Source organism: Impatiens glandulifera, chromosome 2 (assembly GCF_907164915.1).
Source record: "Impatiens glandulifera chromosome 2, dImpGla2.1, whole genome shotgun sequence".
Classification (NCBI taxonomy): Eukaryota; Viridiplantae; Streptophyta; class Magnoliopsida; order Ericales; family Balsaminaceae; genus Impatiens; species Impatiens glandulifera.
Window position 1 is genome coordinate 10497424 of NC_061863.1, and position 15678 is coordinate 10513101.

Consider the following 15678-nt stretch of genomic DNA (forward strand, 5'->3'; position numbering starts at 1 on the left):
GGTCTTATCTTTATTAGAAGTTTCTAGAACATTTTGATCTTAAATTGGAATTCGGTCGGAAAGGAATGGTAGAAGATCTCTTAGCTTTCCAATTCAATTCGGAATCACTAATTTTGGTCAAGAATTGAGCCATGAAGTATTTTTAGAAAAAAATGTGACAAGTTGAATTATATTTAGAATTTTAAAAAACATGACCAAATGAAGAAAACTCTTCAGGTGTTCTTCTTCTGCCCATAATCCGGTGAGCATCTAATAAAGACTTGGCGGACTTGCAAGGAAGGTGATGAAGTAGCTAGCCAAAATTCGAATTTTCTGCTTTTTTTTATTTTTAATTTGATTTCAGGAGGATTTTTTTTAAAAAAAATGTAAAATATAATATTATATTCAAAATTTACCGTTTTCTATCCTAATTTGTGGCAAAAGTCGCTTTTAATTAATCCAAAATGGGGCCTAAAAGAGCGTTTTTAGTAAATCACAATATTATATTTAAAATTCACTATTTTTGGCTAGTCATTGACAAGGTATAAGATTTTTCAAATTTTGAGTTTTTTAAAAAAAGTTGCGTTTTAATTAATCTGAAATAGGCCAAAAATAGTCCATTCGCGAGTTAATTATTTATTTTGAATCTTCTGATTTAACAATTAAGTATGATCATCATACTAGACTAAGTGCATTTATTTTAATATAGTTGGGGTGTAAAAATAGAGTGTCTACATAATGGACTATAAAGAGCTTTAACTTCCTTCTTCGTAAATTTGAAAAAAAATCAAAAAGCTTCGAAGATCCAACAATGGAGGAATGCCTTTGGGTCTTCTCCTTCCCTATTATTCTTCTCTATTCACTCTAGCTTTGATTATAAGATGGAAAAAAAGCGATCCTAGAGTTTCTTAATGGTAACAATCAAACAATAGTACAAATAAAGATTACAATTAATGTTCCCAATCTTTCATGTTATTTCCATATTCGCCTTGTAGGTAATGTTGTTTTCTTCCGTGTCCCTTTCCTCGCTCATACCTCACAAAAGGTGATTAAATTGCAGCAGATGATGATGCATTTATGCTCTCATTGTTAAGTCTACCTCTGTATTAACATGTACTGATCTGATAAAATGAATTCTTTTTCAGAATTTTAGAGTTTTTATCGATGTTTTTTCTACTTCAGTTTTGCGGGTTTGAGGATCAACAACCCTAGTTTTCTTCTCACTCTTATCCTTTTTTATTTATTTGCTTTCTTCTTTTGCGTGTTTCTCTTCCTTGTCTTCAGATTGAACTTCTTTAGCATCCTCTATTTTTTTAATTTCATTTATTTTTTACTTCTCTAATTCTTCTTTGCTTTCTTCTTCTGTATTTTCCTCAATTTTGTTCTTCTTTATCAGTGTCTTTGACTTCCACAATATGCTATTGTATTCTTGATTCTTCCGTTTCGTTTTCCTTTTTTTTCCGCTTCATGGACTTTCAGGATTTTATGCTCTCCCTCATTTGCTTTTGCACATTTATTACTAACATGTTGGAAAGTATTACAGAATAAATACTTGTTTGGTCTCAATTCATATGAGATTTCCATGATCGTGGGTTCTCCCTTCCTATCAATAATTGTCATGTTCTTTGACAATGTACTTTGAGAATACACTTAAATGCTTATTCTAGCAAAAGTAAGGTGTTCTCCTCCCTCTGTAATTGGATCCATATATAATGTTTTCCCCAATAGACTAGCAAAGTGACTTAGAGAATCTGCATTATATATATGTGCTAGGATGTTTCTAAGCTTGAACCATATTTGGGTTATTTCCTATGGTTTGTTTAGAAGGTTCAATTTTTCAGACCAACTCTTTAGCTTCATACAGTTGGATCCAATATAAATATATCCAATTTTCAGAATATCATCCAAGTTTGTTCCCTTTTTGAATTGCAGAAAATAGAGATCATGGATGTTTGCAGAAACCTTCTCTTGTCCCTTTTGCTTCCATTGTTTCATTAGTGATTCTTTAGTGATTAGGAAAGACACACGGTTCTTTCTTGTGTAGTTTCCAATAACTAAATTTTCTCATTCTTTGACGCGTTTTTCCTCCACTTCAGTGGACAATTTAAATTTAAAAGGAGAGTTGAGAATCTCGAATTTTGTTTTAAAATCACCCAAGTAGATTTGACTTTTGTATGCATGATCTTATGCTTTCTTTTCTATATCCTTTTTCCATACTTCATTTACCTTCCAACTGAAATTGATCCTAATAGTATAGGTCTTTGATTTTGGGGACTTTATTAGCTCTCTCATTGTTCCACTGACCTGTTTACTATCTTTTCGTATTCTTCCTTCTTTAGTAGGTTCCAATTTTGAAGATAATGTATATTCAATTGGAAGGTTGTTTGTTGTATTTTCTCTCTGTTGAGCACAATCTCTTCTTTCTTTGAATGCATCAGTAGCTTTGTGATTTGATTTTTAAGCCCAAAGAGATTTGTTCTTTCGTTATACCCAACCTTCCATATTTCTTCTTCTTTCCCCTATTTTCTTCCTACATTTTCTTCAGAATTTTTATCACCAGTTTGTTCCTTACCTTTAATGCATTCCTGTTTTTCCTAGATAATTTCTTTAACAATCAAATCAATTTTCTTTTCAACTGCCTCCCTTAAACCTTTCATCACAAATTCTTTAACTTCCTTATTCTTATTTCTTTTATTTCTTCCCATTTTAATGAAATACATATCACAACAATAAAGTAGAGAAATTACAGTATAGGGTATACCATAAACCATAACTATTACAAAATAGGGTAAACTATAAACCCTAACCTTACAGTCAAACTTTAAAAATGAATGAATGACCTAGCTCTTAGAGCTGATATCGTGTCGTTCGTGTCGATCGTGTTGATTGTGTAGATCGTGTGCACGTTCTTGATACAAGCGACCCTGAGCGACTAACAACTATGACCACAACAAGTGAACCACAATCGTGTCGATCATGTCATTCTTCCATTCGTGTCATTCGTGTTGATCGTGACGACCGTATTTTTGTGATTCTATACACTTTTCATAATCATGAAAACATGTTTTAGGTGTAAAGTCTTACATTTATAAAAATGTCCAATAATTCGTTTTGAATTAATCATCAATGTCCCTAGTAGAGTCGCTAGTTTTTGAATGTCTTAAAGTCGACTTTTTCTAAAAATGATTTTTTACTCGATGGCCAAAGTTTTGTGACTTGCCTTTTTCTCGAATCTCAGATGTAGGAATGAAGAACCAAAGTGGTGAGCTCGGCTCGAGTGCATTTGAAGAATAGTGTCAATTGTTTTGATACATTATATGACTTACCTTCCTCTCGAATCTCGTAAAACGAGGTGAGAAACAACTTACTCTAAAAGTGCCACACCTAAGAATGAGATGAGGAACCAAATATAGGATCTAGCAAAGTAGACATACTTGTAGTACGTTTAAGCGTCGTCACCTAATTTTCCTTCATGATAAATTGGGAAAGAAAAATGTTTTATGTACAAACACATTGTAGATATTATGTTTTGGTGTAAAGTTTGTGGTGTGTCTAAATGGAAGATCAACCAATCAAGTGGTACGCTTTAGAAAAAGGTGAATGGGAAGTTAATTCCAAATAATTTTTTACAATATTTCCCACTTGCACCGAGGTTGAAAAAGTTATACATGTGCTCCAAAACCGCTCCTCAAATGACTTAGCATAAAGAAAATATTAATGATGATGATGAAGTCTTAAGGCATCCAACTAATTCAAATATTTCTCTTCCAAGCCTCAGAATATAAGACTTTCTCTCGCATGTGACGGGTTCTAAACCTTTGTAAATGATAAGACTTCTTATAAAATTTGGCTTGTTATTAGTATTCCATACCACGTCCATCTTACAATTTGTATGGATAAAAATAGCTTCATTATTTCCATGTTAATCCCCGGGCCAAAAAGTCTTGGAGATTCGATTGACGTGTTTCTCCAGCCATTGATTGATGAGTTAAAAGAGTTGTGGCATACTAGTGTGATGACTTACGACGCGAGCCGTAAATATTATTTCAATATGCGGGCAACTATGTTTTGGACAATTAATGATTTTACGGCGTATACAAATTTATCTAGATGGAGTACGAAGGGAAAACTTGCATGTCCGTGTTGTAATAAGAATACAACTTTTATGAGATTGGTACACTTCCAAAAAGAGTGTTACATGAGTCATCGACGATTTCTTCCACCTACTCATTGTTGGCGTATACAAATTTATCTAGATGGAGTACGAAGGGAAAACTTGCATGTCCGTGTTGTAATAAGAATACAACTTTTATGAGATTGGTACACTTCCAAAAAGAGTGTTACATGAGTCATCGACGATTTCTTCCACCTACTCATTGTTGGCGTAGGGAAAGAGATTCTTTTGATTGTAATATAGAGTTAAGACTGGCACCTGATCTTTTGTTTGAAACTGAAATATAAATGTAGGAAAGAGATTTGAAAGACATCTGTTTGACTAAATACCATCCCAAAAAGAGAAAGATTTCTCATGAATCTTTGGGTGATAATTGGACAAACTCATCATATTTTTTGAACTACCATAATAGAAAACATTGTTATTGAGGCATAATTTTGATGTGATGCATATTGAGAAAAATATATGTGATAGAATGTTGGTCACTATAATGGATTTTAAAGAAAAAGAAATTGATGGACTCAAAGCTCGTAAAGATTTAGAATTAATGAACATAAAGTATTCATCGATCCCTTTAAGGTCGATGATGTTCTTCAATATACGGCAGCCACATACGCATTTTCCTCAAATTAAAAGAAACGATTATGTATGTTTCTTAAAGATGTAAAATGTCAAAAGGGTTCTGCTTCAATATCAGAGGGTGTGTAAACGTAATTGATAAGAAAATTTCCAGATTGAAGAGTTACGATTGTCACATCCTATTACAGTATTTGATTTCAATTGCCACACGTGATTTACTTCTAGATGATGTGTACGATACTTTAGTGCACTTTTCTAGGTTCTTCCGATTGTTGTGTCAAAAATTCTTAAATCGTGATGAATTGGAAGAGTTGTAGGATGACATTATTTTGACCCTTGTAAATTGAAAATTATATTTCCACCTTCATTCTTTGATATAATGGATCATTTGTCTGTACACTTGGCCTTTGAGGCTTTACTAGGGGGTCTGTCTAGTATCGATGGATGTATCCAATTGGACAATATATGGGCACATTGAAAAAGTACATTCGGAACAAAATCATTCATGAAGGTCAATCAATGAGAGTTACCTTTTGTACGAGAGTATGAGTTTATGTACTCGATATTTAAAAGATCACGAGTCAATAGAGACATCGATACAACCAACTTCAACACTTTCTATATTCTTGGTAACGAGAGATTTATCGATTGCAACACTTTATACATACAAGTCGGGTGATCAGGAGCGTACTCACATATACATTTTGAAAATTATCTCGAAGTCGAACAATATTACAAGTAAGAGTTCATAAGTTGATTAGTGAGTAAGTGTGAATTTTGTAATTAACTAATTACAATTAAATATAATTATATGTAGCGAATTCACGCAAGAGTTAACCGATATAGGGCGACTCAATCTTTCTAATCTTGAACTCGATAAACTTTACATAATTTTTTTCAAGACAAAAGTGGGGCAACTGAATGATGAATCAGATTGGACTTTGAGTCTAAATATTTTTGGGAGTGGTCCGATAATTTATGCTAAAAAGTATAACTCTTATAAAATAAATGGGTACAAGTTCAAAACTAAGAAGCATAACGAAGGTTTAGCCACGCAAAATAGTGGTGTCTTAGTAATTGGCATCAATGGGACTGAAATAATAAATTACTACAAGGTACTTAAAGTTATCATAGAAGTTCAGTATTTTGGTGGTAACCGAGTAATTCCTTTCAAGTGTAGATGGTTTGATGTACATTCTAAGGACTGTAGTATAAAAGTAGATAAATATGGGTTTGTAAGTGTTAATGTGAACATGATATTGAGAACTCGGATTCATGATCCGTTTGTAATGGTAAGTCAAACACATCATGTGTTTTACGCATGGATATGGGATCTAGACATGGATGAAAAATTGTCACAAAGATAAATCCTCGTTATTCGAACATCTAGACATGTTTTATTTATGTCAAATAGGATGACCTCTTTAAAATTTTAACTTTATTTTTTTTAGATATCATGGCACCTAAACATGTTACAAAACGAGCCTTATTGAGAGATTTTGACAAGTTCCAAGCTCGTACAAATGATTTACAATACGATGATCATATGAGCTTTATGGGATCACTTCCGAACATTGAGGGACTAGATTATCTAGATTCCACCATTTCCGATGTATTTATCACCTCGGAGGAGGATTCCCCCATTCTCGAGACTATGTAGTTAATTACAACTTATACGTGATATTTAAATTATTATATAAATTTTAACAAATGTTGTTTCACTATTATTTTGCAAGGTCTTCATCGAGAAGGAAAGGACGGGAGAAGAATAAAAATAATATTCTCGGAAAACTGCCAACTGGGAAAAAGATGCGCTTAGAGTTTAGAGAAGTGGATGGAAAGCCCACTTGCGATAACGGTAGCTATTGGTCGAGGCATATTAGCACCATTGTCCGGAATCCCATATTGGTGCCACATCGTCTAGTAAATTGGTCTGATATGTCACATGCACAGTTAGATCATATATGGCGGTTCATCTCTGTGAGTTTGATATTTTTAATGTGTTATCTATAATTTAAATGTTTCATAATCGTAAAATCTGTTGTAATTTTTCATGATCCTTTTGAGTCTTCGCCCCATCACATTGACACCTATAGAGATAGAACAATGAAACATGTGAAGAAAATATGGGATACGTGGAGATATACGAACAAAAGAGACTAGATCCAACCACATGATGACAATGAGGAGTTAATTAGATTAAATCCTACTCCTAAATTTGACTACGATGATTGGAATTATCTCCTTGAACATCACTACGTCACGACTCATTTTAGGTATAATAGTCATTTTTAATTCATTATATGTTTAATCAACTATTAACTAACAACTATAACTATAACTATCTTATAATTGCATAAAAAAAGTACAACAAATTCTAGCAACAGAGCAAAAGTTGTATACACCCACCACAACGGTAGCAGACCATTTTCGCAAGTGGAGCGACATATGGTAAGTTTTAGTAAGAGTATTAAATTTTTATAATATCTAACAGATGTTATGTATGTTATTTGTACAGGAGAGGGATATTGGACACACCTCTAATTATGTAGAATTCTTCCTACATACTCATACTAGGAAAGCGACCGCCGAGGATCCGACTCTTATGGTTTCTCCGTATGTTCAATAGCCCGTCGTGAGTTTTAATCCTATCTATTGTTTTAGTTTGTATGTCTAAGTTTATAATTACTAATAGTGTTGTAAATGATTGTAGACTGTGATGCGCGAGCGGCTTAATGCAAACCCTGATATGTCGTTTGAAGTGTCTGAGGCTACTTTTGGAGCACAAGGACACGGGAGGGTGACCGGGATAGGATCCGGAGTACGTTTAACGCATTTCAAAGGGGATCAACGGGGAAGTTCTTCCTCGAGCGTCAACAACGCATGGGAGTCACAGCGTCAAGAGACACAAGTGCTACATGAGGAGAACATGACTTTGTGAGACGACATGGCGTAGCAAGGACGTGTGTTGGAGGAGATGTGCACATAGTAGGACACCCTACAGGCACATATGCACGCACAACGTGAGGCTATACATGCACTTATGTCTAGGATGCCCCTCCTCTCCCTGATTAGTAGCATATTGATTGACATTTTATATTAATAGGATTTAAGATTTTTATAATTTAGAATTGTTTTTATTTATGAATGATCTTTTTTGCTAATAGTAAAACAAAATATGAAACATGTTTAATAAGAATAAAAAAATGTGCCAAAAACCCAAGAGTAAGGATTATGACGGTATTAGGGAAAAGTCGACATGGATAATTAACAATATCAGCGACAGTGTTAAAGGAATGTCGACGTTGATAACTAATAATAAGAGAATAAAAAATGTGCTAAAAACCCAAGAGTAAGAATTATCAGCGACAACGTTAGGGGAATGCCGACGTTGATATTAACAATATCAACGACGATATTAGTGGAATGCCGACGTTGATAACTAACAATAAGAAAATTACAAATGTTCTAAAAACCTGAGAGTAAGGACTATCAACGACGGCAAAAGAAGGAATGGTGTCACTATTAATGACAATATAAACGACAACGTATGCATAATATCGTCGCTATTAGTCAAAATATAAGCGACGGCGTAAGCACAATGTCGTCATTATTATTTTAAATTATCAGTGATGTAATTCCCCATTCACCGTCATTGATATTTTAATTATCAACGTCGATCTATCGTCGTCAATAAAAACTATTTTCTTTTAGCGACAAACTTTTTAGCGACGAATGGCGACGGTTTTGTTTATCGACGTTAATATTTATTAGCGACGGTTTATGCCGACGCTAATGATACATTTTCCACCAGAGGGAATCATCTTAGCGAACAACTTGTAGCAATACCCTACATAAAAACTATCAATATTTTGTTAACATAATGTTTTGTTCAGACGAGGACACTTGTTTGCGTCCTACCAAAAGTAAGATTCGGCTAGCGAAACCACTAGACCGATGAATAATTCATTATTAATTTTAAATAAAAAGTAGTTAAAGGGTCCGCAATGGAGACTTGTAATGACAAACGATTATAATGATCTTATTCAAAATAAAACGTGGTCTCTAATTCCTCGTACATCGTCACACAATATTATTAGTTGTAAATGGATTTTCAAACTCAATCACAAATTAGATGGGACAATTGATCGTTACAAAACTCGTCTCATGACAAGGCATTGATTATGAAGAGACTTTCAGTTAATACTAAACCTACGACTATTCACATTATTTTAACTTTGGTTATCTCTCATTAATGGTTTATACATCAACTCGATATCATCAATGCATTTCTTCACAGATCCTTAAACGAAGAAGTCTACATGTCTCTAACACTTGGATTCTTACATCCAAATTTTTCTAATCATATATACAAACTTAATAAAGCAATATATGGTCTAAAATAATCTCTTCGGGCTTGGTACTCCATTGGTTTTACTAAATCCAAGTCTAACACAACTTTATTCATATGTTATACATCAACTATATCCACATATTTTCTGGTATACATGAATGATATTATTCTTACGAGAAACTCTAATATTTTATTAGAGAAGTAATTTGTCGTTTAAATCATTTATTTCCAGATAAAGATTTGAGTAAAATACACTATTTTCTTGGAATATAAGCAACACACACATAATATGGCATGTTTCTTTGTCAATCCAAATATGTGGATAACATTTTAACTCGTGCTAATATGCTTCAACTCTTCTAGCTCTTCTCTCTCCAAATATGATAGAGATACTTTAGAAGATTCTTTTAGCTCTTCTCTCTCCAAATATGATAGAGATCCTTTAGAAGATCATTTCCAATATCGAAACATAGTATGAGCACTTCAGTTCTCACTCTAACTCGTCATGAGTTATTTTTCGTTGTTAACGAACATGTCAATATACGCAATCTCCGACAACTTCTCATTACACAACAGTAAAACGCATTCTATGATATCTCAAACACACTCCTCGTCATGAAATCTTTATTCGTTCAACGTCACAACTTACTCTTACCACTTATTATGATGATGATTAGGCAGGATGTCCTGATGACCGTAGATCTACACCAGACTATTGTACTTTTCCTAGCGATAATCTAATTTTTTAAAGTATTAGCAAATGTATCCTATTGATTATGCACATTTTTTTTATAGGTTTAATGGATCAACTTATAGCCAATATAAATTTGATTTGAGTTATTCAAGGTACTTAATTTGGTTTTAAAAGTATTACATCTTGAACTAGCCCTAAGTTGACATTTTTTGGCACATTCTTAATTGGCTAATGTAGCATCTTAATAATGCACATTTCCATTTCAAGGTATTCTTAATTGCTATGGTTTAGTTTAATTTCAACTGACAGTTTCTCTAATCTTGTGTAACCAATACAGTCTGCGTCAATGTCAATTATAAAGTCAATGTTGATGGAGACAACAAATTCTTATTTCAATGAAAGAATTTTACAACGGAATATGACTTGGCAATGGTCAATGATTTTGGAAACTAGAACCATGAACAAGCCATACACACAAAAGAAGAAGAAGAGTTTAGTTTGGCTATTCCTGTTCATAATTGTGCTTCATGAAAGATGGGTACCACAGAGTTCTTCATGGTCTTAATCTGTACGCAATCTCTGCTGGTATATGTTCAGTCTCTTACAAATTATCACGATGGTAAGTTATGGAACACCTACCAACTGTTCGATGAAATGTCCAAGACAATTTTTTTGCATAACATTCTGAATACTTTTGCATAATTTGATGGTGTGTAGTAAATGCCTTAAGAGCTCTACAGGAAGTGTGGAATAACACACCGCTAAGTTGGGTTGGGACAGATCCATGTGGAAAAAGTCCTTGGGAAGGAATTAACTGCACAAATTCACGCATTATATCCATGTAAGAGTTCCTTCAATAGAGTTAACAGAGTTTGGATAATGTTCTCTTATTTGTTGTTGAAATTCCAGAACATTAGGAGGCATGGGCATAATTGGCCAACTTACTGGAGATATCGCTTCGCTGGATGGATTACAATCATTGTGAGTTTAGTGAATAATATTCATATCCTTTTCAAATCGACTGCACAAAACAATTCCAATTTTCATTTTTCGGTTTATAAGGGATCTTTCAAATAACAAGGGCTTATCGGGGCCTATTCCTCCATCAATTGGAAAGTTGACTAAGTTGTCAATTTTGTAAGAAAATTCATTCATCTACTACTCTATTACTAGTGTAGAATGTTGCTCTCTAAAATAATTGGTCACATTTATCTGTCAGAATTCTGAAGGGTTGTAGTTTTTCGGGTCCAATTCCAGACACCTTAGGATCATTAAATCGACTCACCTTTCTGTAAGGAATTCTTTCATATTTAGCCTTTACATTTAGAAAAGACTTGTTATTATTATCATGTTCATTGCAGGTCTTTAACTTCAAACAGTCTAAGTGGGCTGATTCCTCCATCGCTTGGTAACTTGAATGAGCTTGATTGGCTTGATATTGCTGAAAATAGGCTCACTGGAACTATCCCCGTCTCTAATGCAACTTCTCCCGGTCTTGATCTATTGGTTAACGCGAAACACTTGTGTGTATTTTTTTCTCTGCTTATCCATTTGAGTTCTGATTAGTCTTCAGTTGGCTTCAATTTGATTTCTTTTTCTACATGGATAAATTTCAGTCATTTTGGAGGGAATCAACTTAACGGCACAATCCCATCTACACTTTTCAATTCAAACATGAATTTGATACTCCTGTAAGAGATCTATTTTAATCCGCCCATAATTGATATGAAAAACGTGATCTGAATTATAAATTTTGTGCAGGCTCTTTGAGAACAACCAGTTCACAGGAAGCATTCCTTCTACAATAGGATTTATGAGTAGCTTGGAAGTGCTGTGAGTAAATATTTCTATATAAAATATTTCAACAATTAGGACTTTTGACCGAAGTTCAAGAATTGTTTTTTGTATCTGCAATAGCCGTCTCGATGGGAACAGATTAAGTGGAACCGTGCCACCAAACATCGGAAATCTCTCTGCTGTTCGAGAGATGTAAGCAAAACAAATCTAGAAATTTTCTTTTGAATATTTCAAAACTGAAACTTCTATATCGGTTTTCTCAGTTACTTGTCCAACAATCAACTGACTGGACCCATCCCTAATCTTAAAACCCTGACTGTTCTCAATTCCTTGTGAGTATCTATCTTGCTGACATGGAAATTGTCAATTTTATCTTAATTTGTTAGTTTCCATAATAATTACATTTTTACCATAGTACCAAATGGAAAATTTCAGGGATTTGAGTAATAACTCGTTCGATACGACAAGTTTTCCCTCTTGGTATTCAAGTTTATCATCTTTGGTGATTCTGTATGTCTCTGTCTCTTTATTTTCCTAACACAAACATCTTAAACACCAAATTAATAGTTGAAACTCTGGTTAGGACAATGGAAAACACACAAATTACAGGTCAAGTTCCTCCAGCAGTTTTCAACCTTCTTCTGCTACAATCTGTGTTAGTTTCATCAGATCAGTCTTTTATAATTTAATCTAATAAAAGAATTTCTTAAAGTCTATATAGATTATCATGTTCTCTTTGAGTAAATTGTTGTTTCTTATATTGTGACAGTGTCCTGAGAAACAACAAGCTAAATGGGACTTTGGATTTGAGTTCAATCTCCAATAGCGAATTGAAACTTGTGGATATGCAGAACAACAACATTATTTCTTATAAAGAGATACCTCCTCACATAGGTTTTCAGATAACGTAAAGAAAATAACTCACAAATCACAACACATCAACAATAGCTTTAATATTGTTGAAAAATTTGAGGGTCTTTATTCAATATAACATCTTTTGTTTCTTATGCATCTTTGTAGACTTGTTGAAAATCCCGTATGCAAAGGAATTGAAAAAACATATTGCCACCCTTTACAACCTAATCCTTCTTATTCATCACCGCCGAATGATTGTAACCCTCCAATGTGTTCGAATGATCAAGTTTCAAGTCCCAACTGTCAATGTGCATATCCATTCACAGGCAACTTTACTCTCAGAGCTCCTGTAATCGTGGGTCTTGGAAACTCGTCTATCTATTCAATACTCCAGAGCTCAATCATGATTAATTTCACTTCCTACAGCCTTCCTGTGGATTCAGTTTCTATAAGCAATCCAATCAGAGATGCAAATAACTACCTGATACTTAACTTGGGATTTTTCCCTGTTGGCACAAACCGTTTCAATCGAACCGGAATTTTTTCGATAGAGAGTGCCCTAAACAACAAAATTTATAGGACACCGAAGACACCGATCAATTTTGGACCTTACATCTTCATCAGTGAACAATACACTCACTTTCAAGGTATATCTATTAAGTGAGAAAAAACAAATCTATTGTTTTGTTCCATTTTTTCTATTTCCTTGACAATCATTCGTTCATGTGCAGATTCTGCTTCAAGCAAGTCCCATTATAGTATTATAATTGGGGCATCCATTGGTGGGTTTGTTCTTGTCATGCTGGCTATCCTTGCAGGAGTTTATGCTTTCCGTCAAAAGAAAAGAGCTGAAAAGGCTGACAAGCAGAACAATCCTTTTGGTAAAAAGAAAAACAAGACTCAAATTCTACATAACATAACAATGTCCTATTATTGTTTGTAGGGCTTATACTATTTTATTTTCTCCCCTTGATGCAGCTTCTTGGATCCCTGACAAAAGTAGTGGTAACATTCCTCAGTTGAAAGGAGCCAAGGCATTCACTTTCGAAGAGGTGAAGAAATATTCGAATAATTTCTCCGAGGCCAATGATATTGGCTCTGGTAGTTATGGCAAGGTACTAAAGATACTAAAGAAATCACCCAACTTCAGCAATGTTTATGTAATTCTACATAACTAGGCTTTTTATATATATAGGTGTATATTGGAACGCTTCCAAATGGGAAAATGATTGCAATTAAAAGAGCAATGAAAGGATCCATGCAAGGAGCAGTTGAGTTCAAAAGTGAGATTGAGCTTTTATCAAGGGTCCACCACAAGAATGTCGTTAGCCTGGTTGGATTTTGTTACGATCGAAGCGAGCAAATATTGGTTTATGAGTATATCCCAAATGGTACTCTAAAAGATAGCCTTTCAGGTCAAATCTAAAATCCTTTTTTGCAGGACAATTAGGATTCAAATTGGATTGGGCAAGAAGGCTTCGGATAGCTCTCGGGGCAGCTAGAGGATTACAATATTTACATGAACTTGCTGATCCTCCAATCATACATAGAGACATTAAGTCCAATAATATTTTACTAGATGATCGCTTTAATGCTAAGGTTGCAGATTTCGGTCTCTCCAAGGCTATTGGAAACCCTGACCAAACACATATCACTACTCAAGTCAAAGGCACTATGGTTTGTAATTTTTCTTATTGATTTCTAAAAAGAAAGTTAATTGCAAATTTGAACCAAATTAATCACATTGGTTTATAGGGATACATGGACCCAGAATACTACATGACGAATCAGTTGACTGAAAAGAGCGATGTTTATAGCTTTGGAGTGACGTTGCTTGAACTGGTAACTGCTAAACAACCGATAGAAAAAGGTAAATACATAGTAAGAGAAGTGCGACAAAGAATGGGAAGCAACATTCAAGAAGTTATTGACCCTTTCCTGTTGGGCACAACAGTACTGAACGGTTTGGAGAAGTTTGTTGATGTTGCATTGAGATGTGTTATTGAGACTGCAGACGAGAGACCGACAATGGGACAAGTGGTGAAAGAAATGCCAAAGATCATAATGCAATTGGCTGGCTTGAATCCTGAAGTTGAGTCCCCGGTTATGTTTGAAAACTACGAATGGAATAGCCAAAGATTTAACCATCCTTACAATGATGAAAGCCCCTTTGTTTATAGTTGGGTTTTCCCTCATTCACCTCTAGAACCAAAGTAAGGAAGGAAAACAGTTCATTTACATTGACACAATTGAAAATTTATATTTAAGGAGTGCATAGTTCAAATAAGCACAAGGGAATAAGAATTAAAATGAGATTAATAAATGTGTGAAATTTATGATTGATAAAAGTATAGTGATCGATTCTCATTGATAATGATTTATTAGAGAGAAATTATTAATATTATTTTGTAAATAAAATTAGTATTAATATTTTATTTTATTTTTTATTATATATTATTTAATTAAAAATATAAAATATTATTATTTTTATATTATATTTATTTAAAATATATAAAATATTTAAATATGTCATAATTTAATAAAATATAAATATATAATATCTAATATCTTATCCTATTAATTATATATATTTTTAAAAAATATTTATGAAAAAAAAGTTGAATAATTCTTTTTTTTATTATATTTTTTTAATAATATTTTTTATTAAAATATTTTATATTTAATATTTTAAACATTTTAAAAATATTTTATATATATATATAATTGTTATTTTATTTTAAGTTTTTATATTTTAATTATTTTATTATAATTTTATTATTAATGTATAATATTTAAAATTAATTATATAAAAATAATTATATTATTATTAATTATTAAAATTTTATTTTATTAATTATATTTTATTTTAAATAATTTATTAGTATTATTTAAATAATTGAAATAATTTTTTCAATAAATAAATTTAAAAAATTATTATTATTTTAATTATAAAATAACGTCTAAAAGAAAAAAAATATATATAAATATTATAATTATGAGAGATTGAAAATAGAGAGCATCATTTTATATATATATATATATATATATATATATATATATATATATATATATATATATATATATATATATATATATATATATATATATATATATATATATATATATATATATATATATATATATATATATATATATATATATATAAAATGATGTTTAATTTTTAAAATATCCGGATTACAGGGTCGAGAAGTATGGTTAATTTGGATATATATGTAAGAGTAAATG

At 32.6% G+C, this 15678-nt stretch overlaps 1 protein-coding gene across 1 annotated transcript; it reads left to right on the plus strand.

The window, feature by feature from the left end:
* Window positions 1-10292: 10292 nt before the first annotated feature.
* LOC124925801 (leucine-rich repeat receptor protein kinase HPCA1-like) lies at window positions 10293-14671 on the plus strand. Its single transcript, XM_047465906.1, has 19 exons — window positions 10293-10365; window positions 10498-10621; window positions 10690-10761; window positions 10843-10917; window positions 11000-11071; window positions 11142-11303; window positions 11397-11471; window positions 11542-11613; window positions 11698-11769; window positions 11841-11909; window positions 12013-12087; window positions 12161-12232; window positions 12347-12484; window positions 12598-13079; window positions 13164-13313; window positions 13411-13547; window positions 13628-13847; window positions 13883-14109; window positions 14188-14671. The coding sequence occupies exons 1-19, from the start codon at window positions 10308-10310 to the stop codon at window positions 14647-14649; spliced, it is 2814 nt and encodes a 937-aa protein (XP_047321862.1). The 5' UTR covers window positions 10293-10307; the 3' UTR covers window positions 14650-14671.
* The last annotated feature ends 1007 nt before the right edge of the window (window positions 14672-15678 follow it).